At 44.4% G+C, this 27427-nt stretch overlaps 1 protein-coding gene across 1 annotated transcript; it reads right to left on the bottom strand.

The window, feature by feature from the left end:
* Positions 1–27427, bottom strand: LOC144278513 (transmembrane protein 45B-like). The gene is made up of 6 exons (XM_077839847.1): positions 27312–27427; positions 6853–7055; positions 5743–5955; positions 3438–3622; positions 2774–2919; positions 1–118 (listed from the first exon to the last, which is right to left on the bottom strand). Exons 1-6 carry the CDS (start codon positions 27425–27427, stop codon positions 1–3), a joined length of 981 nt encoding a protein of 326 aa, XP_077695973.1.

The raw sequence follows: 27427 nt of genomic DNA, 5'->3' as shown, positions 1-27427 counted from the left end.
TCATTCCTCATCCGATCCATTTAAGAGGGCAACATGGGAGCTTTTGTCACTTTTCTGCTTCCGAACCTCAAGTCCAATATCTATTTCTCCATTGTTTCTCTTACATCTTTGAATGCAGCTGTAACACACAAACAATAATAGTCATGGTTACGGAAACCGCCACCCACCAGTGCTGCTCTGCATGCCACTAATATTAGGGTGGCAGGATTATATACATGGGTAAGAATTTGCTTGCATGGGTTGCAGTGATTTGTGTTATTCTGTGATGTTGAATGATTTCTCTACTCTCCCCTGCATCAGGTTTTTCATGTGCTGTGACCCACGAACCAGGTGCTGAGGAGGAATGAAGGCGAAGCCTGGCTGAGCTGCATGAACACCGGTAAGCAGCAACGCCCCCGCCTTCCCGAATCAATTCCCTGTCAAAAGGGACCCCACCAGCCAGAATAGACTTTCTGGCACTGAGCCTCACGACTTCTGGAAAGACCCCAGCCTCATGTGCTATGAACTATGATATTAGGCACAATATAGGGAGATGGGGGCTGTATAGGGTGTGTCGCCTCTCTGTAAGAAGCACCTTACCCTGTGTCTGGGAGGAAGAGATCCCTCCCCATCTATCCTGGAATGACACCCCCACCACATGCTGAAAAGGCAGATTTCACCTCTTACCCCAGCGAGCCCCTTGTTTGATACTCCTGGAGAGTGCCCTCAAAAGGAAGACCCCACTATACACACACAACACACACAGTGCTCTAGGCATTATTTGGGGTTGTTCTGTGGCCTGTGTTATACAGGGGGGCAGACCAGATGATCACAATGGTCCACTCTTGTCTTGAAATTGATCAGTCTCCTAATGCCAACTATCTAGTGCTGCAGAGGGATTACAGGCATTGCATGGGGCTGGAATAGCAGGCCTGGTAATTCTGTAGCAGCTCCTCGGGCCATTCCCTGCAGAGGGATTGGCATGTGCCTATCGCTAACTTGTACAGAGAGAGCGACATCTGGATGGCAGTGCTTGTGATGCCAGAGGCTGATGGCTTCAGGGAACTGATCCATACCAGGCAGAGACAAGGCTGCCTTGTGCTAAGGGCAGGTGGCGGCAAGGTGACACACAGCCCTGGATACCCCTGGCGAGCATCACACTTGCACGTTCCAAACACTGCATTTAATGTAGCTACTGCAGGGCTGGCTGTGCAAGGGCAAGATGCTCAGACAAAATGGGCTTGTCCAGCGTGGCTGTATTAGCTTGGTGCAGCCATTAGCGGGATACGATATTCCATACGTAAGTACAGATGGGATATGGTCACCTCAGCTGTGATACAGTGAAATATTTCTCTGCATGTATGGGGAGACATGGGAGGAAGAATGCTCCTGGGTTTCAGCACAGGGCTGGAAGTCAAGAGACCATGTTCTATTACAGAGCTCAGCCACAAATGTTGAGTGTGACAGCAGACACGTCATTAAGGGGTAAGTTTTCAGAAAGATGTTCCTCCTGTCGTAGGCACAAATTGTACTCACAGTGGTGTAAACAACCGCTTTTGTGCTCCTGGTATTGAGGCCAAATTGGAGTGTTCCAGATCTCTAAGTATTTGAGTGCAGGCAAAATCTGAGGGTTAGATAGTTCACATGGGCATATTTTAAAAGGTATTTAGAGGCCTATGGATGCTAATAGGCATCCAATGGGATTTTCAAAGACACTTAGACACCTGTCTGCATCTTTAGGCACCAATATACCTTTACAAATCTGGCCCCAAACCTATTTTGTAGGCATAAAAATATATCTGCAAATAGCAGCTGTGAAAAGGGAAGCCAGGTCTCAGCTAGGTTGAAAAAAAATATATATCCCTTAATCTCTTGTGGCTGTTTCTCAGTGTTGCCAACTCTCATGATTTTATCACAGGTCTTGTGATAATTCATGTTTTTCTTTAAGCCCCAGCTGCTGGAGTGAATATATGAGATTCCCATCTTTAAAAAAAAAAAAAAAAAAAAAAAAGTTTCTAGCCTGTGACACTTTGGGCAACTCATGTTTCTCTGTGCACAAGTTCCCCCCCTGTAAAATGGAGATGAAAGTACTTCCCTATCTCACCGAAGCGTTGTCTGGATAAAGACAGACTGTGCGGCACTCAGGTATTATAGTGCTGGGGCCATACAAAGACCTAAGACAGACGGATAGCCCTTCTGATTGCATGGACAGCTGACCCTGTTGTACCAGGAAAGCTCAGAGACCAGGAAGCCTTAAAAAGAACCCCAACTTTATTTAACTTTTGAAATAATGAGATTTTTAAAGCTAAATTATGATTTTCTCAAGGCTAAGTCCTTTTTATATTTTTTAATATTTAGGGTTGGTATTATTTTGCTCTGCCTTCTAGACAAAGGTGCTGTGAATCTAGATGTCATTGCCGTTTTAAAGTGCTTTGAAATCCTTAGAACAAAATCGACATCACAATGCCAAGTGCTACATATTCCCAACAATACTTTGACTGTTGTTTCTTCTATACATTTTTTTAAAAATTAAACCTTCACTTTCAATTGTCAGCCAGCACCCAGTGCAAAGAAATAAAAATGGTTAAGACTTCAAGAAGCAACTTTAGAGGCTTGCTGACATTGCTTTGAATCTGTGCATCTGGCAAGTGAAGGATACGCCTCTCGGCGTGCCCTGAAATTTAAAGACGTTTGATGCCACTAAGACTTTGTATTGCAGGTCATGATATGAGCCATTATACATTATGCTCCAATTGTTTCCCCTTCTTCCCCTGCCCTCCCACCACTAACATACCAGTAAGTGAGAGCGTAGTTGGCAATCATGATGAGAATAGCAGCCGCGTAGTGCCAGAAGAAGCACATGGTGACAAACATGATGTTGTCATGGTCATCCTCATTCCAGGCTGGGCCTCCCCATGGTGGGAACAACACAAACCCAATCTGGTTAGAATAAAATGATTTGTTAGCTTTGAGGGGAAAAGAAAAAAAATAGGTGGATGCCTAACCCTCCAACCTCTAATATCACTTTACTTCACCCTCATTATTACAATGCTTCACTCACTAATGGCGTGACCTGACCCCCACTCATGCACAATGCTGAACTTGTGGCTCAAGCTCTGACTGGGACTCAGCAGACCTGAGTTCAAGTCCCATCTTTGCCACAAACTTGCTATGTGACCTTGGGTAACTCACTTAAAATCTTTGTTCCTCAGTTTCCCCATCTGCAAAATCTGCAAAATGATCCGTGGTCATAGTAAAGGACCTGGGGCTAGTAGGTTTTCAGGACAAATTGTTCATAGATGGGTTTTGGAGCACTTACCAAGTAAACCCTGAAAGATAATCCTTCAGTGACAACTGATTTGAATGTACAGTGATGTACATCCCTCCCCCACACCACATTTCCCCACCCCCAATGCCTAGTCTTAGAACAAATCTGAAGGTGTTGAACCAGAACTGACCTGCCAGAACCAGGTTCCCTGCAGGATGGTGAGGCTAGCCCTGAAGAGCTCCAAGACAATGTTGTCGCGGAGGAAGACTTCCAACAGGATGCTGAAGGCCCCACCGAACACGGCAATGAGCAGCAGGGAGTGGATGTGCTTATCTAGCATGGGGCGGTGAAGGACGTGATAATAAAAGAGAAAACCTGTCGAAATTCATACCAAATTCAGAGTGGCATCATTAGTAAGGAACATATAGATTTTGCATTGCAGTTTTCATCAAAAAAATAAATAAAAAATCTCGAAGCGCTGGGCAAAAGGAGGCGATCACCATTCCATTATCTCCATTTTACAGATGGGGAAACTGAAGCACATGGAAGCGAAGCAATTTGCCCAAGGTCACCCAGGAGAGCAGTGGCAGACTGGAAATCAAACCCAGGTCCCCATCCTGTGATAGTTGCTGGTTCACACATCACCAGCAAAACTAATAGGTTTCAGCTGCAGATCTCTGCAGAAAGCCCGCTGTTCCCCTGCTCCCACTGCACACGGGCATTCACACACTCATGAGTTTATGGCACTGGCAGGCAGAAAGAAATCTTGGCATATTAACTGAGCCAAACTGCCGTGGAACCTCATCAGGCCAGCTTTCCCAATTATAGCCTGTATGTCAAGGCAACAAGAAGTTGTCTCAAAGCCTTTGAGCTGAGCGTACGGACGACTGAAGCAAAGGAAAAGAGAATGGCACAGCAATCCCTGTTTGAAGGTGCTAGGTCAACTCCCATCACCACCAGCAGTCCGTCCCCTCACTACTGAGTTTTTGCTCTCTATTGTACTTCATTAGTTTAACCCTCACTATTTCCTCCAGGAGTTTGCAAATGGAGATTAGCATGGACAGTGTCCTTTTAAATCCTAAGCCTTTGCAAACGATCATGTCTGAATATCCATGTCAAAAGTCATTGATATCTATTCTCTCCCCCCACACACACACACTCTCTCTGTTCTGCATTCTTTAAAGTCATGGGAACAGGAGGAGGAAAAGAATCTCGAGATGTTCCTAGACACAGTGGATTCACTACCAACAGGAGCTCCATTCGCACATGGCCATTGGCTTGCCCTGTTCAAGTCAAGTGAAGCCTGAAATCCTAGTTCAAGATGTGTTGACTTGAAGCCAGTGCATAGGCCACTTGGATTGGACAGGTGAGATGAAAGCAGGCAAGACCAACGCTGCCTACAGTGGAATTATTTGCTCTCTGGGGGTACACATGACACAAAGACAAAACTCTATAGATGTGAGGCAAGAGTAGCATCTACCAGCTGTTTGTGGTAACAAGGGAACTCAGCCTGCTGCTTCATACCACAAAACCATCGTCATCTGAGGAATCCATGCCAGCCTATGGCAAGTATTGTATGGTTTTAAAGCCTGTTAGTAATCATGAGGCAGTTGCTATTGAAATAATGGCAGGATCTTTAGCTTTGTCGGTGTCAGTTACATTATACTCCCTTATCTCTACACAAAGAGCTCACCTGCCTGATATTCATTGCTGGGCATCAGAAAGGCCCTTGCTCTAGTGACAGTGCAAGAAGTGACTGGCCTACTCCTTGTTGTGATAATAGTGTGACACATCCTGATCCCAGCTCTAAAGCCATGCCCTGACCAGCACTTCCAGATTCTGGCCACTTAATTTCAGTCTTCAACTCTATCTACTTCCATATGACGTGAATTCAGCTAGGAAACCTGAAATCTCCTGTGGTCTTCAAACCTCCTCATAGTCAGAGACACAAAGAAATCCCTTTCACTGCAGAAAAAAGTTCTGGTACAATAAAGCCAGATTGAGGTCTCCTCTGATTTAGACGTGGTGGTTGCCCTTCACATCTCACTAGAGGTGGATGTTAAGTAACACCCCATGCCCCAATTCATCCCAACTTTGCTGAAGTTCAGAAGTTGGCAAGATCCAGTGTCTCTCAGCAACTCACCATTAATTATTCTTTCATGATACTTCCTGTGTTTTGTATCTATGAGATCCCCAAACTTTCTTCCTGAACCCAGCTGCTTCCAGCAACATCTGGAGATGTTTCCAGCCATTTCAGAATCCAATTAACAGAGTTTATTCCAGTGATATTTTGTGTAGTTTCTCCAGACTCTTAACTGTTTTTCCTCAGCACATTAGCAGGTTTTACAATCTAATTATCCTCCTAGTGGTAGACATTCAAAGCTGTCTAGTGCATCTATGTCCCCAACTCCCATTAGGTTCAGTGGATATCTGTCAAAATCCTCTGAGCAGCTTTGGGAATCTCAGCCCTAGCTGTTTGCCATCAGGCTACTAACCTTCAACAAACACAGCCACCGACAGCATAAGACGATCCAGTCCAAGGGGCACCTTGAGCGGGGAGTAAGTGAGCACATCCACCACACCTGAGAGTCCATAGAACAGGTACATGGTCGTGTGCTGCCAGTTCATCAACTTCACCCAGCTGCGTTCCTCGCCACTGTAGAGATACAAGTGGGGGCCATCGGGAACAAACTGCTCAGCCAGCATTCCTGGACAGAGACAAATACAGGGTTACATGTCCTTCCTTTTAAGGGAGGAAATTAAAAAAATTAAAAAAATTTTAAATTAAAATTAAAATTAAAAAAAGAGGGAAATCCAAAACCAAGAAAAGGAAATACCTTTTTCATACAATCTGTGATTAGACTGTGGAACTCACTGCCACAGGAAATCACTAAGAACAGGAATGTAACAAGATGCAAAAAGGGAATGGATATTTATATGGATATCAAGTTATCATAATTAGTGACAACAACATTTTTGGAAGGGAGATTAAAGCTTGTGCTTTACAGCTTAAACCAATCTCTGTTAGAGACCAAGGTGAGACCTATCTTGGGGACATATTATTACAGATCTGGCTACTGCAGAGTTCTTGCACTATTCTCTGGCTCATCTGGTTCTGACTACTGTTAGAGACAGACACTAGACAAGATGTACCCGTGGTCTGATCCAGTCTGGCAATGTCTATGAGGAACAGATTTGAAGACAGAACATTCTCCAGGCTGGAGAGAATGAAAAAGGCCCAGTAGAGTTTCTCTCTGTTTGCCAGAAGCTGGGAATGGCCAACAGGGGATGGATCACTTGATGATTACCAGCTCTGTTCATTTCCTCTGGGGCACCTGGCATTGGCCACTGATACTGGGCTAGATGGACCTTTGGTGTGACCCAGTATGGCCGTGTTTATGTTCTTATGCTTCACATCACCCAATGGAGACACTTGGTGGTGTGCAGTTCATTGGGCCTTGTTTATATATTGTACCTGTAGGATCAAATTTACCCTTACTTTTATGAAATTAAGGGGCTGTAGGGTGGGTGAAAAGGTCAGACAATAATTGTAGCATGGTGAATTGTCTTGGGTGGTTGGGGATGCACTGTGTTCTAATCCTTACCTATCAGGGCAAAGATGATTTTGACCACTCCTTCAATGACATCCAGGCGTTGGAAACAGTGGTTTCTATGGGACTTTTTATTCACCTTCTCGCTGAAGTACCTCAGGGGGTATTTCACAGACCACCAGAGGCCAAAGAGCAGGAAGAAACTGCCTGGGAGAGCATGACCTTTGAAATTTGCCATCACAATCCACCTGCTGGTGCTAAAAGACAAGGAAATAAAAGAAGAGGCGTACTTGTGGCACCTTAGAGATTAACAAATTTAACAAATTTCACCTTAGAGATTAACAAATTTATTTGAGCATAAGCTTTCGTGAGCTACAGCTCACTTCATCGGATGGATAAAAAAAGACCATTGAGAGAAGGGCTTTTACAATCTCCCTAACAATGCAAATAAGCCTTGCCCATGGGACATGACCATGGCTAGCTCAGGAAGAGAGCTCTGTTTTCACATCTATTTCAAGATCATTTTACAACCCAAATATTTGCTTTTCACATTGTCATTTTAAGAGGCAGTGGCATAGCAGATACATTACGCAGATTCCCCATCGTCCAAGCGCAGTCACTAACCGGTAACCCCATGCCCTGCCAGCAGTGCCCCTACCAGAGAAGAGAAGAATGCTTCCCTCTGGCTGAGCTACCAGGACTAGGCTAATCTTTACTCAGATACTGATCACACCACACTGTATATCATGATCAGTGATGCAGAGCCATTTGTGGAGGGATTTTGGCCCCTGTGACTCTGGACCCAAGAGGAAAAGAATCCTCTTTGAAACCGACCAATATCCCTTCAGAGGAAGCATTAAAAACAAAACAAAACAGAGTTAGAGTTAGAATGGACCTTCTATACATGTAGCATGGGCAGAGATTAGCATGAAACTATCTAGAGGCTCCACCAGGGTATATTGGACCTGTGAGCTCTGAATAGCTGTGGACCGCGAAGTACTGTACAGGTCCAGATGAGCTTTGTGGCGTACGTGCACCTGTGCGGGTGATGGAGCAAGTGCATCGCTGCAAGAGGAAAAAGCATGCAAGAAGTTGAAACAAGCCATCTTGTTGGTAGCCCTGGGAATCCACAGCACATCCAAACTGCCTGGCAGGCAATGCAGTCTCGATGTCACTCCTCACTGTATTGTGTCTTAAGGACAAGAGAAGCATCTCACCATTTCGCTAGTCTGTGTTTGAACTTGAAATAGTTCTTGAAGCCTATTTTGAAGGATGGCTTGCGGGCAAGGATGAAGCTCTAGGATGGAGCTGCCAAATTAGTAGGGTACTGTGGCAGATTTGCAAAAGCTTCAAAGGGGAAACGCACAGGGGTAAGAAAAGAATGACAATGCATTCACTGGCATTAAACCCTTCCAGACAACAATTCATCCAAACCCATTGCCTCTGATACAGTTTGTGGCTTTTGCAAATAACCAAATAAGAACAGAGCAGGCAGGGCAGCTACACAAAAGACCTATTCAGAGTAGAAACACAGAGTCACTTTTGTGGTGCAAGCTCTTCCCAACGCTGGCAAGAAAATAAATCTAAATACAGAAGCCACCGGTTCACTGTGCAATATGAGCCAGTGAAGGAGGCCATTACAAACATTATTTGTTTAAGACCAAACGCTGATGATTTTCATGGTGTGTGAAGAACTACCGTCCCTGGATGCTGTACAGAGATTTTTAATTTAAAGAAATAATCTGTTTCCCAAAGCTCAAATCTTCAACAAGAGAAGTCAGCTGGGTGCCAGCTACCATTGCTTCCTCTGGGCCATAGCATATTTTACATGGCTCTGGATATTCAGCTTCTACGCGCTCATGTGCTGCACACTCCCCTATGGTTCTTCGTATAGCTCCAGGCAATTACTGCTTGACTGAAATGCTACACTCTCTGTGGGTGAAAAGTGCTATATAAGAATTGGGTATTAATATACTGTACCCACAGCCCAGTGTGCACGTGGCTGGACTTGGACAGTGAAGAAAGCTCAGATATCAGTGCATGGACTCTCCCTGGTTCTGCACAACTTCACTAACTTACATTTCTATGGTATGTTTTATGGTAAAGATGCCCCAAGTGTTTCACAAAAAGATAAGCCTGTACCCTTGCAGGGAGATCACTTTGCCTACCAGAGAAGTGTAGCCACCTCAGGGGAAGAATATGCCAACTTTAACAGTGCAAGGCAACAGTGAATAGTTTGGGGAAGGAACTGCAGCAGTCATAACCATTTGACATATGACTGCCATTGGGCTCTCTCCTGGCTATGAGGAGGTCTTTCCAAAGTGGGTTTGTGTTGTTAATTGCTTCTTCTTTCTAATCCACCCATCACTATATTTCCCCTTTCTCCTTCCCTTGACATAGGTCAATTACAAGAGCAAGACATCTCAGGTTTTGCATCAATGCTTGACAGGGTATGTATCCTATGTATTTCAGGCAGAGCAAAGGCTGATCAGAAGGAGTGGCACAGACCTAGCTAGGAGGGTGGGAGAAGGAGGGAACATTGAGGAATGATTCACTGGGTGGGTGGGTGGCTGACCGACAGGCAGGGCTAGCCCTGTGCTGCATGAATGACCTTACACCTACTCTGGAAGTGGTGAGCCATTTCTGGAACGGTTGCAATGGAGCAGCCCACCAGCAATCTAAACAGAGACCTGAGCTCATGTCTTCAGTGTTCCATGCTTTATGGTGGCTGCTGATCCAATTTCAGGTCCATTTCAAGCTTTTGCCCTTATCTATAGAGCTCTAAATTGGCTAGAAAAATGTGGCTGTGTCAGGGACTGTCTCTGTCTAGTCACACCCCACCATGGCCACTTAGTTCAATGCAATAGTACGGCTGATGGAGCCTGGGCTCCAATTAACTTTCTCAGCAAAGGCCCCCAAACTGTTGAAATTGCGGACACCAGAGAGCAAGCTAAGCCTGAATCTTGCATCCTTCAAGGTACATTGCAAGACTCATCGGTTTCCTTGGGTCTTCTAATGTACAAGCTGCAGATTGACCGCAACGATTTACTTCTGGAAGTAACCACCTAGGACTTCTGTTAAGTAAATGACTCTAAACAGAAGGGACAGAGCAGGTCTTTACATGGAAGAAACAGATGTTACACAATGGCAGACATGTGAAAATGATGGAGCTCTGAGAAATGCCAGCTGTAGTGCAATCAGGGTGTGAGATTGCTCCACTGTTCCTTCCCTCTGCCTCCATCCAGGGAGGGAGCAGAAAGGTGAATACTACATGGGAGGGGCTCATTTCACAACTACCCACACCCTGCCCTGGAGGCATTTGGCATTGACCTCAGCACGGCAATGAGGCCATCCTGACACACCTGCTTTTATTGGCTCCCTGGAATAATCAGGATTAGTCAGTGGCCACAAAGAGACATGAAGATCTGCCAGATGCCAGTGGGAGTACAGGGCCAGCAACTTTTCTGTTACAAAAGAAAGGAAGATGCTGGCTGAAAGCAGCCTGAGGAGAGATGGCCTATGGGGAAGATACAGAGATGGGTCCTTCCTATAAAAAGGCACTGGCCACTAACTCCTCCTGCTGATGGGTGAACTTCAAAATGGTCCAGAGCCTCAGCAGACCCAAGGGATTTAACAAGGCTGGACTGACCCCTTGCAGGAATGGCCTCATGTTATTCTGAGCTTTGGCTCTTAATCCTTGATGAGTGGAACTAGGAAGTACAGAGGTGAGGTTACATGTTTAATTTAAACCTTCCAAAAGGTATAGATCACTTCTTATTTGGCCTGGTTGCTGTATTTCAAAACAGTCACCCTGGGTCCTCCACACAACCCAGACCAGCTCATGAAGCCCATCTGTCACTTATAATCCCAAACCTGTTACCCATTTCCCCCCTCCTTGTACGTCTCTTCTGTCACAGTTTCAGGGCAAATGCACCAGTATTCCCCCTCCACTGTCCTTTGAGGCTTCCCGGTTAAAATTTCCGGTTCCCAGCAGTCATCTCTCTGGGGCAGAGACCCGAGTCTCACTGACTCCTGACAAGGGATTTTAAGACTGCACAGCTCCCTGGATTGGCACTGTGATATCCCCAGCAAGCCAGACTGCCTAACCAGGCCAGCATCTGCGCTTTTCTTTCTCTCCAAATGCTACAACCAGTATATAACCCGCAGTCACAGCTCCATCTAAGCAAGCACTTTTATTCTTCAGATAAAAGCTCCGAAGAGAAAATGTATTAGAAGAAGTTCCTACTTTCATGCTAAAAAGCTTACCAAAGGTCACACCAACCTCCAACCTTGGGCTTTGGTAGATTTAAGTCCTTCAAAACCCACAACTGGGTTTTCCCTGCTGGTTACAAGTTTATATCAGTCTTGAATTCAGAACCAGAACAAAAACTGGGCAGATCAGCTGTTTCTTTATGCAGTTTGGGCCTTTGATCTTGGCCTCAAGTAACAGGTAATCAGCAGACAAAGACCCTCTCCTCAGGCTAAAGCTTTAAAAGACTAGATTTTTGCATGACTAGAGTTGGGTAATTTGCATTAACCTCTCCCTAGGGATGCCCCAGGAAATCCACTTCATACTTATTGTCTCAAAAGTCCATACTCGTCTGGCACATTTTCAAGATAGTCTTTTGAACTCCCATTTCTTACATCAGGCACATCTCCCCCCTGGAGAGGTTAAATACAATCCCTGCCCACAACACAAATTTACTGCAATTAGTTTTTTCAAGGATATTGCAAGAAATTGCCATATCTAGCACATCTTCTTGCCAGTCTCCCCCTTCAGCAAATAAGCATCTGGAATTGCCTTCAAACTTCCCCTTATTGGTGCAGCTTCGACCCACCCATCCTTTACCTTCCATCTTCCCTACTCAGCTGCAATAGCTCCTCCCTGCCATTTTCTAACCACATGCAAGATACCCCTCAAATCTTGCACCAATGCTGCTTAATAAGCTGCTGTGCTGAACTTCCTACAGAAGAGGAGGCCTGAAATCTCCACTGCAATGAACTGGTCCTTCTACAAATGTTGCATCACAGGCATCCTTACTATTGACTAGTTTTAGTGGGGAGGGAGAGAAAGAGTAATATTTCCATGATGAAACACACCAACTCAGTTTATTATGAATCATGTGGTCTTTTGTTAATTACCTGAAAGTGTTCAAAAAACAGCTGGGTATTTGTGAGAATGTTTGCCAATACCAAAAGTTTTGTGAATTTTAGCACTACTTATTCACTCAGAAATTCATAACAGCGTCATTCCACAATTAAAAATGGTCATCTGATCTGGAAGCAAAAGCATGACATGACTGATAAAGTGTTTTTAAGACAGCACATCAACTGAAAATGATTTGTCCAAGTGGCGCAGTGAACATCCTGATGTAGTCTAAGAAAATCAGATTTAGCCCATGAACACTAGCCAAGCAACAGGTTAAATGTATAATTAATTTTATTTGTAAGATATAGTTTAGCTAGTTCAACACCCTGCATCAAGATCCTAACCCGGCACAGAAAAGTGTGCAATTCAGAATTCATTTGAAAATGGAGAGGATAGGTTAAGAAGAAAACTGATTTCAGAGGTCAGCTTCTATTTGTGTCTGGCATGGCAAGTTCTGACTAGGTGCAAAACAAAAGACCAAGAGGATTGTTAGGAACAGAGGAAGAATGAGCGCAAAGTTGTGAATAGGAAGGTCACTGGTCTTTAAGGTAAAGACAAGTCTGAACTTGGTGGATGAGTGGAAGGTAGTGAAGAGATGCAAAGAGACACTAGCAGTCAGAGCATTGGGAGGGCGGAGTGGGGAGAGAGACGATTTTGACAGCACCATTTTGGATAGACTCGAGTGGGCACAAAATGGGATGTGGAGAGTCCAGAGAAGAGGCAGTTGCAGCAGTCAAAGCAAGAGACGGACAAGAGTTGGGGTTATAGGAACAGAGAGGGAAAGAGGATTTCAAAAGACGGAATGCAGTACAGTAAGATTTAGGAATAAAAAAAGAAAGGTGTAAAACAGATCCCTCAGTTTATATAGGAGTGACAGGAAGGATAATACAGTTACAGATCTTGAGTGACACTCTGATGTATGACCATGCTTTATTGTATAGCACCACAGTTTCAATATCACAGAATGAACTTTTCACCTGTTAACATAGAGAACAGCAGGTTGAGAGTCCCAGTGTTTCACTTAATCATGGAGCACACGCACATCCAGTTACATAGGTGAATCAGGGGATTGGTTTCCTAGGAGAATTGTAGCAATTAAATACAGTATGTTCCTGTTTGCCTCTTGCTAGTTTGCTTAACAAGGTGAAGAAACTGTTAGCTATTTGATCTAGCCTTGAGCATATGTCAGGAAGACCATCTGGCATAATTACAGATCAGCTGTGCCAGGATGATCAATTAGGCTTTTTTAATTAATAGCTGAAGCTGAAACTCAATGCACCCAAATGTTTCTCTTCTGTTTATTAGTCTCTCTCTCAAAAAGAGACTTACATTTAATAGTAAGCAGCAGCCATATATATCTTGCTGCTTTGAATTAGTTTATTTAAATAGCAAGCAATGATGAGATGGGGCTGAACTGCAGAGTTCAGAGCTGGATCTGACCTTGCAACTCACCATTCCCATCCCCTCAGCTCACCAACTCCACAGGGATTTTCACACAAAATACCATCAGTATAGGCTCACCAAGGCACTGACTGGAAAGTTCCCAGCAGCCTGGCTCCATCAGAGCTGTGTTGCTATGGAGCTGGGTAGTGGGGCCTAGGAGGCAGTGCAGAAACACAGACCCTCTGTGCAGAGAGCGCTAAGCACCAGCAGAGGACTCAACGTCCTCATATTTTAGGGCCCTTTCCACTCCACTACTCAATAGGGACAGGGACCACCTTTTCGTTCTGTGTTTATACAGCGCCTGGCACAATGGGGTCCTGGTTCATGACTGAGGCTCATATGTGCTACGGTAATACAAACACCAACCAACCAACATGGCCAAAAATCCACAATATCCTTCTAAAGATTCTGGTCCCATGTGGGTTTCCCATCATGTAGAGGATGTCTGGGGCTAAGATTTTAAAATAGTTGCATCACTGTAGGGCTTTGACTGGCTGAGACTTTGTTTAAATGGCAAAGTTGCACTGGCTTAGTTTAAATTGGTTTTTAAATTAATTTAATTAAACCTGTGGTGTTCAATGCTTAAGGTGCTTCCAGGAGCAATTCTTTATTCCATATCTGGTTCCAACGGGCTGGGCATAGAAATGTAGGGCTGGAAGGGACCTCCAGAGATCGTCAAGTCCAGCCCCCCACGCTGAGGCAGGACCAAGTAAATCTAGACCAACCTGTTCTTAAAAATTTCCAGTCACGGAGATTCCACAACCTCTCTTGGAAGCCTACTCCAGCTCTTTACCTACCCTTATAGTTGGAAAGATTTTCCTAATATCTAACCTAAATCTCCCTTGGCAAGTCCATTATTTCTTGTCCTAGCTACAGTGGACATGGAGAACAACTGATCACCATCTTCTTCTTAACAGCCCTTAACATATTTGAAGACTTATCAGATCCTCCCTCAGTCTTCTTAGGACTAAAGATGCCCAGTTTTTAAAATCTTTCCTCATAGGTCAGGTTTTCTAAACCTTTTATCATTTTTGTTGCTCTTCTCTGGACTCTCTCCAATTTGCTGACATCTTTCCTAAAGTGTGGCACCCAGAATTGGACACAGTACTCCAACTGAGGTGAACAAGAGCTTCACAGCACCCTGTCTAGATTATCTTTCTGGAAAGCCCTGCCCTTAATGCCACAAAACCAGTGCAAATCCCCACATGGACGCTTATTTCAGTTTAACTTAAACGTGTCCCCAATCAACTTAAGGTAGAGCAAAATACGCCACCCTTACACCAAACTAAAGGCATTCACACAGAGCCTTGCACTGGTTTAAATCATCGCCTTCAGTTAAACCAGTGATATTTTCTCACGTAGACGAGCCTTGAGCGTTATGGTCATTGTTCAGTGCTGGCTCTAGTTTTCTTACTGTTTATTGTACAGTTACTTCTTCAGCTGACGAGGTAGAGGACTTTTCTTCCATTGCTGAGGTCCTGGGCTCCATTCCTACAAAACCACCAGATAGGAGCTACCAATAAAGATATATTGCTATCCCTGCAAGTAGCTCTTATACGAGGATATTTACTCATAGAATGGAACTAGCCCATACAATAAAATACTATTGTCCTGCATATTTGACAGCAACGTTGTGGCTAGCTGTTACGAAAGCAATGAAAGACTGCCTCACTCCACGGCTGAAGGGAAGAGATTATTGGCAAATGAGTACATTTGCATTTTGTGTTTAATGAGCCAAACACAGAATCCTTTACCATCAATATTGGTACAATCCAACAGTTTTATGTATTAGGCACGTTATTTCCTTGGAGACACACCAACCACCTACCCAAATTGCTATAAAGAGGCCACATACATATACACTATGCAGATGGCTGAAAATATAAGCTTTCTGGGTAAATAGATGACCACACAATAAGCCTGTATGAGAGCTCTAGCAGCTGGACATTAATGGAAATTAAAGGTGTGCCCCATAAAATGGGTGCTGCCAGAACGTTATCACCTCATCATAATTAATAGATGCACAGACACGTCAAGGCATGGAACGTTAAGGCCACATCCTCTGCCCTGTTAAACAGGCTGCACACAACCTGTTCCAGAATCAAAATGCATTTGCAGGAGAGTAGAAAATGATCTTCAGTGTATTTTTAAGCGTACCAAGATAGGACTAACATTTCCCCATGTGACTGACCCACCCTGAGACTAACAGAATGATCATGTGTCCTGACTCATCCTGCCCAGCACAGAACAGCTTGCAGTGTTTCTGTGCCAATGTCAACAGAGACTCAGGTAAGCACAAAAAAAGCAATAGGCTGTCAAGCATTTCCGTGAAGAGTCTTGCTCTGATTACTCTGGAGCAGGGAATAGGGCAGAGTAACCTGTCTGGAATATGTAACCACTGGGAATACAAACGTGCCTGCATGCACTTGTCTCTGCTGTTAACTTGTACCTTTTCTCTTCGTTCACCTTTTGCCTATTGTCTAAATCCTAGTGCTCCATGGTCTGAGTTATTTGTTTGTAAAGTCCCAAGCACAACAGAGCCCTGATCCTTGTCTGGGGTCCTTCGCACTACCACGTTAGACATAAGCCAAAACAGCCCAATGACTTCAGATGGAGTTGTGGGTGCTCAATATCTCCTGAGAAACAGGCCCAAGGCATCCCACCTTGAGCACCCAAAATTAGAGGCTGCTTTTTCAGAAATTGCCTTGCCCTAACTTGATTTCCTCCTTACTCCATTAGTCAGTTCACCTGCTTGTTCCATCGCATACCTGATTCTCCACGCACTTTAATTACCGAACTTTGCTCTACTGCCTGTTTATTACAGTATCGTGCTATTAGTCGCCTTAATCATTGACCTGGGGCTTCTATTCTGATCACTTTCACAACTCAGTTTGTTTCTTGTGCTGTTGCTAATTCCCCGTTCTCCCAAGGAATTAGCAGTGTCTGGACATAGCCAGCTGCTGCTCACCCCTGCTTCTGAATGCACCCCTTCTGGGTCAGTCTCTTCCTGCACCTCCTCTTTCTCCAGCTGCCCTCCTTTTCTTCTATTCCCACCACCAGTTCCACTTTCTCTGCCCTTCCCCATCTCCCACCTCCTTGCTCTGCCACTCAGTTCTACATCCACCCCCTCTTCTGCCACCACCAGAGTCAATTGCCCCAATTCTGCCCATCTCCTTTATCTCCCCCCTCCTGACACCTTGATCCCTCTGGCCCCTCACCCTTCCATTTCACTCCACACTCCTGATCACTTTAGAACACTCGTCCCATCTCAAGATAGATCACTCAGGCAAACATCTAATCTTTTATTGCCCCCTCCCCCCGCCTGCCATTTAGTGAAATGCAGACCCTTCTCCTCCTACCCAGCACTGTCATGCAGCAGCTTCAGCTTTCCCCAGGGTCATTAGGCTTCTCTCCTGCTTCTTCCAATTCACCAGAACTGCCTCAGAGGACCTCTTCATGGCCAAGTTTGGAGCCTCTGGAGCTTTCCAAGGCTCTCATCTGTTTTACTGGACCGCTGCACATATCCTCCTGGAATCAGTTCCCTTTATCCTGTCAATAACACTTCATCTTGCACAATCTGGTTCCTGGCTGTGTACAGTGAAAAATAAAGTCCAAAGTCCAGTATGCCACTGTAGCAAATAGCTTACAGAGACCCACTCCGCACCCTCCCATCTCACTCAAAATACAAAAATCACGCACATAGGTTCACACACAGACCATGCCCTACAGAAGAACCACACTGGTGTTGATGGGAGGTACCATGTCGGGTTGAGAACAGTGCCTATGGCTCTTGCGTGCGTGCATGGCATTAGAAGGATCATTTTAGCAGTCTTAAGGGAACTGCTGGCCACTTAATTCAAGTGAATTACAGGCAGTCTTCCAACCTCAACATGAATTTAGCTCACTCATACATTTCACTAGCAAAAGCTGCAGGAAAGTCTCAGAAAGGATTTGTATGTCCGTCCTGCCACTCTTGGTGCAAGTGCATCTCTTGCAACAAACACCCAGTTTGATTCAGCTTCTAAAGTAAAGCCAGCCAAACCTTGGTGTTAGTGGACTATTTCAACTCCTGCTCACCTGAATGTGTATAGCAATACTGCGCTGTTCACATCTGTTCTAAACATTCAGTAATTAGACTTGGTAGTAACTGACCCAGCAGTGTAATTGGACAAATAAGCCAGTTCACTTATCTGGTCAGATACTGTGGAGTCCTCAAGGTTTCTCTATGTATATTTAGATCTTGCTCAGCTTTTATAGAATAATGGCCCCCTGAATCAACACTATTCACTCCTGGTTCTAGTTCTGAAATACATCTGGAACATTTAACTAGAGATCCTTTGATCTATGGGGGGACCCAAAGCTCAATAAGGCCTCCCATTCTCTCACAATTTCATTCCCCTCAAGCAAGTGCTTTACTAGGGGAGAGGGTATGATTTCCAAGAGCCTCTCAATTCTTTACCTGCAAACTTGTTCAAAGGTGGGTGGGAAAGATTAGAAATAAAAGGGAAAGTTTGAATTTCTGTAGGTGCATGGTTTGAAGCCATGCAGATGGCAGTGACTTCTATTGCTGGTGATTAATTGCCAGCAGCTTAACAGAAAAAGAACTAAATCCCTTTTATATGAGAGCTGCTCACCCTTTCTCTGCCCCCAGAAATGAGTACACTTTTATTATTTACATACTGAACAAATCTGAGTGCAAGTGTATGACAGGATTGCATGTGATGGTAGTGGGCAGAGCTCAACAGCCCTGAGGTTCACTTTCCATTTAGGTCTTATGTTCCTAAGAACTCATGGTTCACAGTTTCAGCCAGACATCTGCAAAGGTCAGGAAGAGATTCCTTTCCCCCCCACTGTATTCTGGGATTTAAAACAAACAAAAACAAACCCACCTTCCTCTGAAGCATCAGGAATAGTAACAGCTGGAGATGGGACAGAGGTGGCACTGGGCATTCTGCCTCTCAGGTGGTTGGCTGGTTTGTTCTTGCTTACATGCTTGGGGTCTAACTGATAACCATATGTGGGGTTGGGAAGGAATTTTTCCCCAGGTCAGATTGACAGTGAGCTTGTTTTGTTTTAAACCTCCCTCTGCAGCATGTGGGTGTAGGTCACTTGCCAGGATCATCTGGGTAAGCTCACTTAATGACCTTGGGCAGTGATGTGCCTCAGCCCCTCCTACTCTCTGCCTGTGGCACCTAATGGTCTAGTCTTCTGTGGGCTGTAATATTTTGGCCTAGTTTCAGTGGTTGGGTGTAATGTGCAGGTGCTGGGTAGTGTTGGTGGCCTGTGATGTACAGGAGGTCAGACTAGATGAACTGGTGATCCCTTCTGGCCTTAAACTCTGACAAGTCAACAGATATTCTATAGGAAAAATGGTCAATAACTTGTGCCAGTTCTAGGGGTTATTTTTTGTTCACGGGTTTACGAACAGCTCACTGGATGAGCAGTCAACTGGAAAAGAATAGTGTCACTCCCCCCGCCCCCGAGCTCCATCCATAAACCAAGTTGCATCCACTGGAGAGGTGACTGAGATGCCACTCACCACAGATCTTGGTAACGGGATCATCCCACTGCTTTTTTGCATGCTTCGAGCTACAGTGAAGTAATTAATGTTGAAAGGACATTCTCATCAGTCCTCAGAGCTAATAACCCATTGGGATGGGTGGCAGCATTTCACACTTTTTGGGGCTGCTGTCCCAGGCTGCCTGCAGGCTCTGGAAGACATCACTGTATGTGTTACTCCTAGATGGCATTTGAAAAGTTAGGTGAAAGCTAAGATTCTAGAGCAAAGATGGCAGCTTCCAGCCAAAAGGCCCTAGCTCACAAACCAGCTCTGTTTGGCCTCTGCTTTATAAGAGGCAGCTACACATGGCAAGCTCACTTGCTTCATTTATTGCAAGCCCCCAGTGGCCAGTGCAATGTTATTCCCTACTTCCAGCCCCTGAAGGATACTGCTCCTCTTCCCACAGCCATCAGGGAGTGGCAACACTAGGGCAGCTGAGGTAGAAGAGGCCTTCCTTCCCCATGTAGTTTCTATACTCCAGATGTTCTCACCAAGTGTCTGGTTCCTCTCTGTCAGAGTATAGTGAAACCTCATAGGCTGGGATGCTCTCAGCGTTTTCCTCAGGAATTGAAATTAGGGGGAGTGTTTAAAAATACATGGGGAGGAGTAAGGACTGATGAGGCATGAGACCATTAGGGTGAAGGTAGGTAGTATGGCACCATAGTAAAAACTGAAAAATGGTTCACAACCATTTTATTAGATTTAACTCACGTTTTTAAAATCTCACAAATTAAAGTTGGCTACACAAGCCTAGTATGAAGCACTATGTCTACCTTCATCTTGGTTTCCTGTTGTAATTTTGCACAACTCTGTTAATGAACTTCTTGAATGCAGTGCATTCATTTTTGGTGGCTTCTCATGTGTCCAGTACTTCCAGTCCTTCATGATATGGTCATGATCATGCAGAAAGCGACTTCTTTCAGAACAAAATTCTATTCAATGAGGAAAAAGAACACTCAGCTATAGCCGTCGTGACTGGGACTAGAAAGAGATGAATTCCTACTTCTTTCATCCCAGGAAACATAGCACAAAAATTAGGTTGAACCACTAGTGATGATAAAGAAGTTGAAGTTAAATCTACACTTGTTCATTGTATGATATTCCACTCTGTGTTCAAATTCTCTATTCTGTCCTGGTCACATGGTAGCCCCATTGCAGGGAGTGCCTCACTCCACTCAACTGTCAGTGTTTTGTAAGACAGGCATCTGTAAAAGCTACGTAGAGGTTGATAGAATCCAGAAGTTGGTGTTGTAGACATGTAAGAATCAAGTCTGTGTATTTTACTTTTTCAGCTGGCTTATACTAACTCCTTAAATGAAGTGCCCTAATTAGTCAACTTCTGAACTGAAGTCTTTGCTTCTTCCAGTGCGTTTTCAATAGATATCTGATTGATACAAATGTAGTTTCCATTGCTGGACAGAGATCTACTACTATTGTAGAAGATGCCTGGATGGCATTGTATAATGACCCAAGTGGTTTCAACAGTGGATTTACGAGAGAATGGCAATTGTCTTCTCTGAAGTTAGTAGCAAAAGGAGTCCACCAGCCTAACTACTGAGATCCGTCCCATCTCGGTAGTTTCCAAAGCCAATAATAATGGTTGAAGTAATTTTAAGACAATAGCCAAGGATCACTCATGAGAAAGCCAGCGGGTTTTCCCAGGTTGGACTAATTTGAACTTCAGTCCCAGTGTATCATCTATATTTTCCAAGATGACTTTTGGACTTTTTCCTTTTGGACTCTTTTTTTTTTTTTTTTTTCTCGCCAGCAAGAGTATGAGGATGATATTAAATGCCTTTGAAGATTCTGTAGCTCGTACTAGTAGGAGTAGACAGCCTCTGTAGTTTGAATAGGAGAGTTTAGAGTTACACTTTTCTCTGAGCAAGCTTTGTACTTCACTATGTCTTCCAGAGAAGTTTGCAGCTCCATCAAATGCACAAGCAGCCATCTCTCTGAAGTTCAATTTACAAGCATTTAACTCTAAGACGTGTGTTGTCAGAGTTTTAGCCATGTGTCTTCTATAACCTGAACATCTAGAAATTCATCTACTGGCCTACGACTGTCATCACGATAATATATGCAGTGACTTAATACTTGACACCTATTTGCATTGATTCATTCATCAGCCATGTATGCACATTTTCTGAATGTGGTGAGAGAGTTCTTCACTTTTTCAACTGCGGAGTCTTTCACTGTTGCACCACATGCTTCTAACCATGTCAGCTGAGTTTCTTGCAGAAAGAGAGTGAGCATTTGCTGGTCTTTGGTCAGAAGCATTATCCAACTTTAGAATTAACAAATGACAATGCACTTCACATTGGCCTCCAGTGTGTAGAGCGTGGTATCTCTTGCTTAAAGAGAAAGTATGATGTGACAGCCATGTTTGTTTGAATAAATTGTGTCTCCAGCATTTTTAACAACCTTGTTAAGTACTTCTAAAATTGGCTGTGACAATGACTGGCTTATAAGGCTTTCTGCATCTCCATGCAATCTAGAGGATTTGTGTTTTGCAGCCTTTTCACATAGTTTGTCAGCATTGGCTTTGCTGATCGGTCTGGCAATCCAAGCTCCTCCACTTTTATTATATAAATCCATGGTATGCTCACATCTTGAATACTGCATGCAGTTCTGGTCACCCCATCTCAAAAAAGATGTACTGGAATTGGAAAAAGTACAGAGAAGGGTAACTAAAATGATTAGGGGTGTGGAACAACTTTCATAGGAGGAGAGATTAAAAAGACTGGGACTTTTCAGCTTGGAAAAGAGAGGACTAAGAGGAGATATGACTTGACTGGTGTGGAGAAAGTGAATAAGCTCCTTCACATAACACAAGAACTAGGGGTCACCCAATGAAATTAATAGGCAGCAAGTTTAAAAACAGACAAAAGGAAGTATTTCTTAAAACACAATACAGAGTCAACCTGTGGAACTTTTTGCCAGGGGATATTGTGAAGGCCAAAACTATTACTGGGTTCAAAAAAGAACGAGATACTCATGAAGGATATGTCCATCAATGGCTATTAGCCAGGATGGGTAGGGATGCAACATCTTGCCCTGAGAGCCTCTGCTTGCCAGAAGCTGGGAATGCACAACAGAGGATGAATCACTCAGTAATTGCCTTGTTCTGTTAATTCCCTTTGAAGCACCTGGCATTGGCCACTATTGGAAGACAGGGTACTGGACTAGATGGACCATTGGTCTAACCCAATATGGCTGTTCTTATGTTAAAATTAATTATAATAAAAATGTTTATTACAGAAACTCCCCAAGATAATGATCTCTCAAGATAGCACCTTTTTTTAAAAAAAAAAAATCTTTGCTTACTAGGAAATGTATATTTATATGAAAGTTTCTTAGTCACAAATCTAGCATTCTGGAGCAAAGTCACTAAAATGTAGTCCAACAAACAAATGTTCCTTTCACATGCCCCTCTCATCTCCCTCTACTGCATCCCACTCATAGTTATTGTCCTTGGTCAGTGAAGACCTGGAGTTCAGAGGTGCTTTCACATGAGTTCACCTCCCATCCTGGGAGAAGGCATCATGCTTGGTCGTCCAGCTGCTCACCACTCGCTCTGGTCACTCACTCTGGCTGCTGCTGTTTGTTGTCCCACCATTCACTCCACTGCTGATGGCCCTGTACCATCACCTTCTGCTGCCACTGTGACCTCTGCGAGTTGTCTCTTGAAGTTCTGCCTAGCACTCAGTGATTTCAGCTCTCAGTGGGAGAGCCACACAGTGAGTGCAGGCTGGACTGTCATTTCTACAGAAATGCTGTCCTGCAGCAGGTCTAAGCACTTAGACCTGATTATTAGTGATTTCAGCTCTAGTGATGACTTAAAAAAAAACAAAGACTCTCTATGGAGCCTGTCAAGGTTCCTTCCCCACTCTGAACTCTAGGGTACAGATGTGGGGACCTGCATGAAAACCTCCTAAGCTTACTTTTACCAGCTTAGGTTAAAACTTCCCCAAGGTACAAACTATTTTACCTTTTGCCCTTGTACTTTATTGCTGCCACCACCAAACGTGTAACCGGTGTATTACTTGGAAAGAGTCCGTTTGGAAACGTCTCTTACACCCCCTTTCCTGGGCTTGATAAAAATCCTCACCAATTTGCATAGGTGAACACAGACCCAAACCCTTGGATCTTAAGAACAAGGAAAAAGCAATCAGATTCTTAAAAGAAGAATTTTAATAGACGAAAAAGTAAAAAGAATCACCTCTATAAAATCAGGATGGTAAATACCTTACAGGGTAATCAGATTCAAGACATAGAGAATCCCTCTAGGCAAAACCTTAAGTTACAAAAAGACACAAAAACAGTAATCTACATTCTATTCAGCACAGCTGATTTTCTCAGCCATTTAAAGAAATCAGAATCTAACATCTATCTAGCTAGATTACTTACTAAATTCTAAGATTCCATTCCTTTTCTGTCCCCGGCAAAAGCATCACACAGACCGAGAAAGTCTTTGTTTCTCCCTCCCCCCAGCTTTTGAAAGTATCTTGTCTCCTCATTGGTCATTTTGGTCAGGTGCCAGTGTGGTTATCCTAGCTTCTTAACCCTTTGCAGGTGAAAGGGTTTTTCCTCTGGCCAGGAGGGATTTAAAGGTGTTTACCCTTCCCTTTATATTTATAACATAGCCTAATAAGCTCTATCTTTAAATAGGGGAGAGGGGCAAGTCAAATAGTGCCTGTGACTCTTAGGCACAGCCCACACCACCAAGCAAAACCCCGTCCCACGCCACCCACCTCTCCCCACTGGGATCTGCCATCCAAACCTCTTGCTTCATAAGTGCAGTTCACTTGAGGGGTGACCAATGCTTAATTTGTAATGAAAGAGGAGCCGGGACTCAAGCAAGGTTTTTACTTTCCTAACTAATGTGGCAAGCCCGGAGCTATGTACTGCCAAGCCTAGAGGTGCCAGGGCTCAGTCCTGGCAAAAATTAAGCCTTGAGGGTGACCCCTTCAATCAGGGCAGGCTAAGTACAGTTCTGCTGCCCTTTACTCAAACAACAACAACATTTCTTGACCCGCACATTCAATACCAAAATGTGGGGGTCATGGACCTGGGGATTACAGTGGATGAGAAGCTGGATATGAGTCAGCAGGGTGCCCTTGTTGCCAAGAAGGCCAACGGTATATTAGATGTATTAGTAGGAACATTGCCAGCAGATCGAGGGAAGTGATTATTCCCCTCTATTCGGCACTGGTGAGGCCACACCTAGAGTATTGCGTCCAGTTTTGGTCCCCTCACTACAGAAGGGATGTGGACAATTTGGAGAGAGTCCAGCGGAGGGCAACGAAAATTATTAGGGGGCTGGGGCACATGACTTACGAGGAGAGGCTGAGGGAACTGGGATTATTTAGTCTGCAGAAGAGAAGAGTGAGGGGGGAATTTGATAGCAGCCTTCAACTGCCTGAAGGGGGGTTCCAAAGAGGATGGAGCTCGGCTGTTCTCAGTGGTAGCAGATGACAGAACAAGGAACAATGGTCTCAACTTGCAGTGGTGGCGGTCTAGGCTGGATATTAGGAAACACTATTTCACTAGAAGGGTGGTGAAGCACTGGAATAGGTTACCTAAGGAGGTGGTGGAATCTCCATCCTTACAGGTTTTTAAGGCCCGGCTTGACAAAGCCCTGGCTGGGATGATTTAGTTGGTGTTGGTCTGCTTTGAGCAGGGGATTGGACTGAATGACTTCCTGAGGACTCTTCCAACCCTAATCTTCTATGATTCTAAAATTATTTGTAACCCAACACCAGCCAAAATTGATCACTTGGGCAGCACAGCTCTGTCTGCTGGATACCTAGGCAGAGTAGGTGAGTTCATATAAATAATCTGGTCCTGAATCCTTCCCCTGGCTCATCACTAGCTGTCAGGGGAGAGCTCATTCAGACCTTGCTTACAAATCATAATTTGAAATTATAATGTTGGCCAACATTACCGAAATGAATGTGCCAGCATTGTCAGAAAACACAGCAGCTGTGTGAAGAAGCTAGTCTTTGTTCATACTTTTCAAACCTATTTTACTTTTTCAGGTACAAGTATTTTATCATACACTGTACAGGCTTTTTAAATGGGAATTGAAACATGAATACAAATTCACATTTCCAACCAATGATGAAATTGGAATCACTGCATTTAACTAGTTGACCACTTTGGGGTGGGGGGGAGGAAGAGTTGGGGAAAGTCAGGCAGGATTTACACCACCACTGGGCAGCAGGGGGGTGTAGGGAAATCCCTGGATGCTCTAGGATGGAGGGTGGAAAGGTGCTTCCACTGAACCTTCATACAGTGGGACAATATGTGGGGGAGGAGACAGAGACAAATGGTGAGAATATGTCCCCCAACTCTTATAAAGAGAACAAAAAGATGATAAAAGGAACCAACAAGAGATGTGTGGAGAAAGCTACTCTCACAAACTTAAGTTGTTCCTAAACTTGTTTCCTTCTCTTGCCCCATTCACCCATTACCGGTCTCGAAATCCTCCTTGTGCAACATCAAATTTAAATGTTGGCATGATGCTGTATTTGTCTGCAAATTCTCACACACCCCTATAATCATATAAACACTTCAACCTCTCCCCTTGGGAATCTATTTGCTTGTTTGTTAGTGCTCCCTGTCAGGCTAAACTTCCCCTTTGCAGAATTTCATGCTATTAATCACACGTTTTCGTATATCCCTTTCCTCCAGCTGCACCCAGGGAGAATTGTGATGGTTTTGAACAGTTGTTATTAAACTAATTAGGCTGATGAAAAAAATCTGCAAGACCAGTGGAGCAACTTTCCTTCATTCTACAGTTACTTCTGAAAATTTCCAGTCTTCGGTTAAAAAAAACAAAAAGACCTAATGAATCAAATTAATTATATAATTGACACCTAAAATGCCTGAAAGTCACTTTTGGGGGAACGGGGTGCGCACATGCAGCCTGCTCATAGATGCTACCCTAGAAATTCAAGCTGTTAGCAATTTTCTTCCATCAGCATTTGAGATCAGTACATAGGGTTTTGTACTGTATCAGACGTTGTACCTTATGCTAGAAAAGAGATTGGTTACCAATTTTAATAGATGACGGGGATGACTTTTTACCCTTCCTTATTGTTCCTATCAGAATTTTTGCTGAAGCAAGTCTGCCACTGGTATCAAGCTTTGATAAGAGTTATTTCTGGACTCTGATCTTGCTGCTATTCTTTGCTCTAGAAGCATTTGTTTATTTTTCACTTACTGTAAAAGAATAAAACATTTCTGGACAATGCTACAGAGAGTGTGCCTGAGGGCAAATGCATTTCAGGCCAGCAGCTCAACAACATATGGATCTCATCTAGATTTTGTTCTAGGCTTTAGAAGAAAAGGCTCTGTCTCATTAGTTTGGTTGAAGACAGAGCAGAAGAATCAGGATTAAAGAAAGATAATCATAAAGCTACATTAGTCCGGTGACAGAGCAAGATCCTCAACAAGTCCAAGGACCAAGTGGCCAAGGACATAAAGTATCATTTTACACATAATGTCATTGAAAGTTGGTCTTTTCCTCTCCTGCTTCCAAAGCTTTCAATTGCCATTAGCCTGATGTACCTTAGTGCAGCCGACTCACATTGTTTAGAGGTTTCCTTCTTGTAAGTTATTGGCTGCCAGGCTCCTAGATCTTTAACCACTAGGCTCCCTGATCAGTTTGCTACCACGACATACGCGGTGTGGTCACCGTTCCACCTCCCCAGGTTAGCGAGAGCAAACGCAAACCAAACACTCCCCAGCCCAGGGACCCCTCTGTGACATCGGTCTGTAGAGAAAGAAGGAAGTGCAGGGCTCACACACACAGGCAGAGTCACCATCAGAGCAACCACACCACAGGGCTCTGCCTTGTCGTGCTTGCTCTTTTATTTGCTGCTTTCTGAAACCCAAGGAGAAGAATGGAGGGGGCTTGTGCTGGAGACTGGGACATTGGGGTGGATCCCGGGGGGGAACCCCCGTCCCTCCATAGGGAAAACTATCACTTTGGGGGGGAAGGGAAGGGCAGGGCGGGCCAGGGCACTAGCATGAGACTCACCTGAGCAAAGCCTTCCCCCATCACCGCGATACACACCCTCCTACTCACGGAACTGTATCCCGGAGCTTCTACCTGACCCAGGCTGCTTAGAGAGCGGAGCGGAGCGCAGCCCTCTTGGGTGGGGGAATAAGAGAGAGGGGTTCGGCTCCGCTCCTCTAAATATGGAGAAAATTCCCAACCCAGGAGACCCCCTTTCTTCATTCTCCAGTCCCCGGCAGACTAATAAGGGGAGTAGTCTCTAAACACTAAGCATAAAACCTGCAGGTACCTAGCTCTCCCCTCCCCAGCTCTCAGTCCGCTCACCCGCAGAACTTTACCTGCTGCTCCAGCCCCAAGCGCACCTGTCGCTCTCTGGATACAGGTGAGCGGCTGACGCAGAGCAAGCAGGCACAGGTGAGGGAGGGAACTGAGGAGGCACAAGGCTCCGCCCCAT

This window comes from Eretmochelys imbricata, chromosome 22 (assembly GCF_965152235.1).
Source record: "Eretmochelys imbricata isolate rEreImb1 chromosome 22, rEreImb1.hap1, whole genome shotgun sequence".
NCBI classification, from domain to species: Eukaryota; Metazoa; Chordata; order Testudines; family Cheloniidae; genus Eretmochelys; species Eretmochelys imbricata.
The sequence above is the reverse complement of the archived record's forward strand: the minus strand, read 5'-3'. Positions and strand labels throughout refer to the sequence as shown.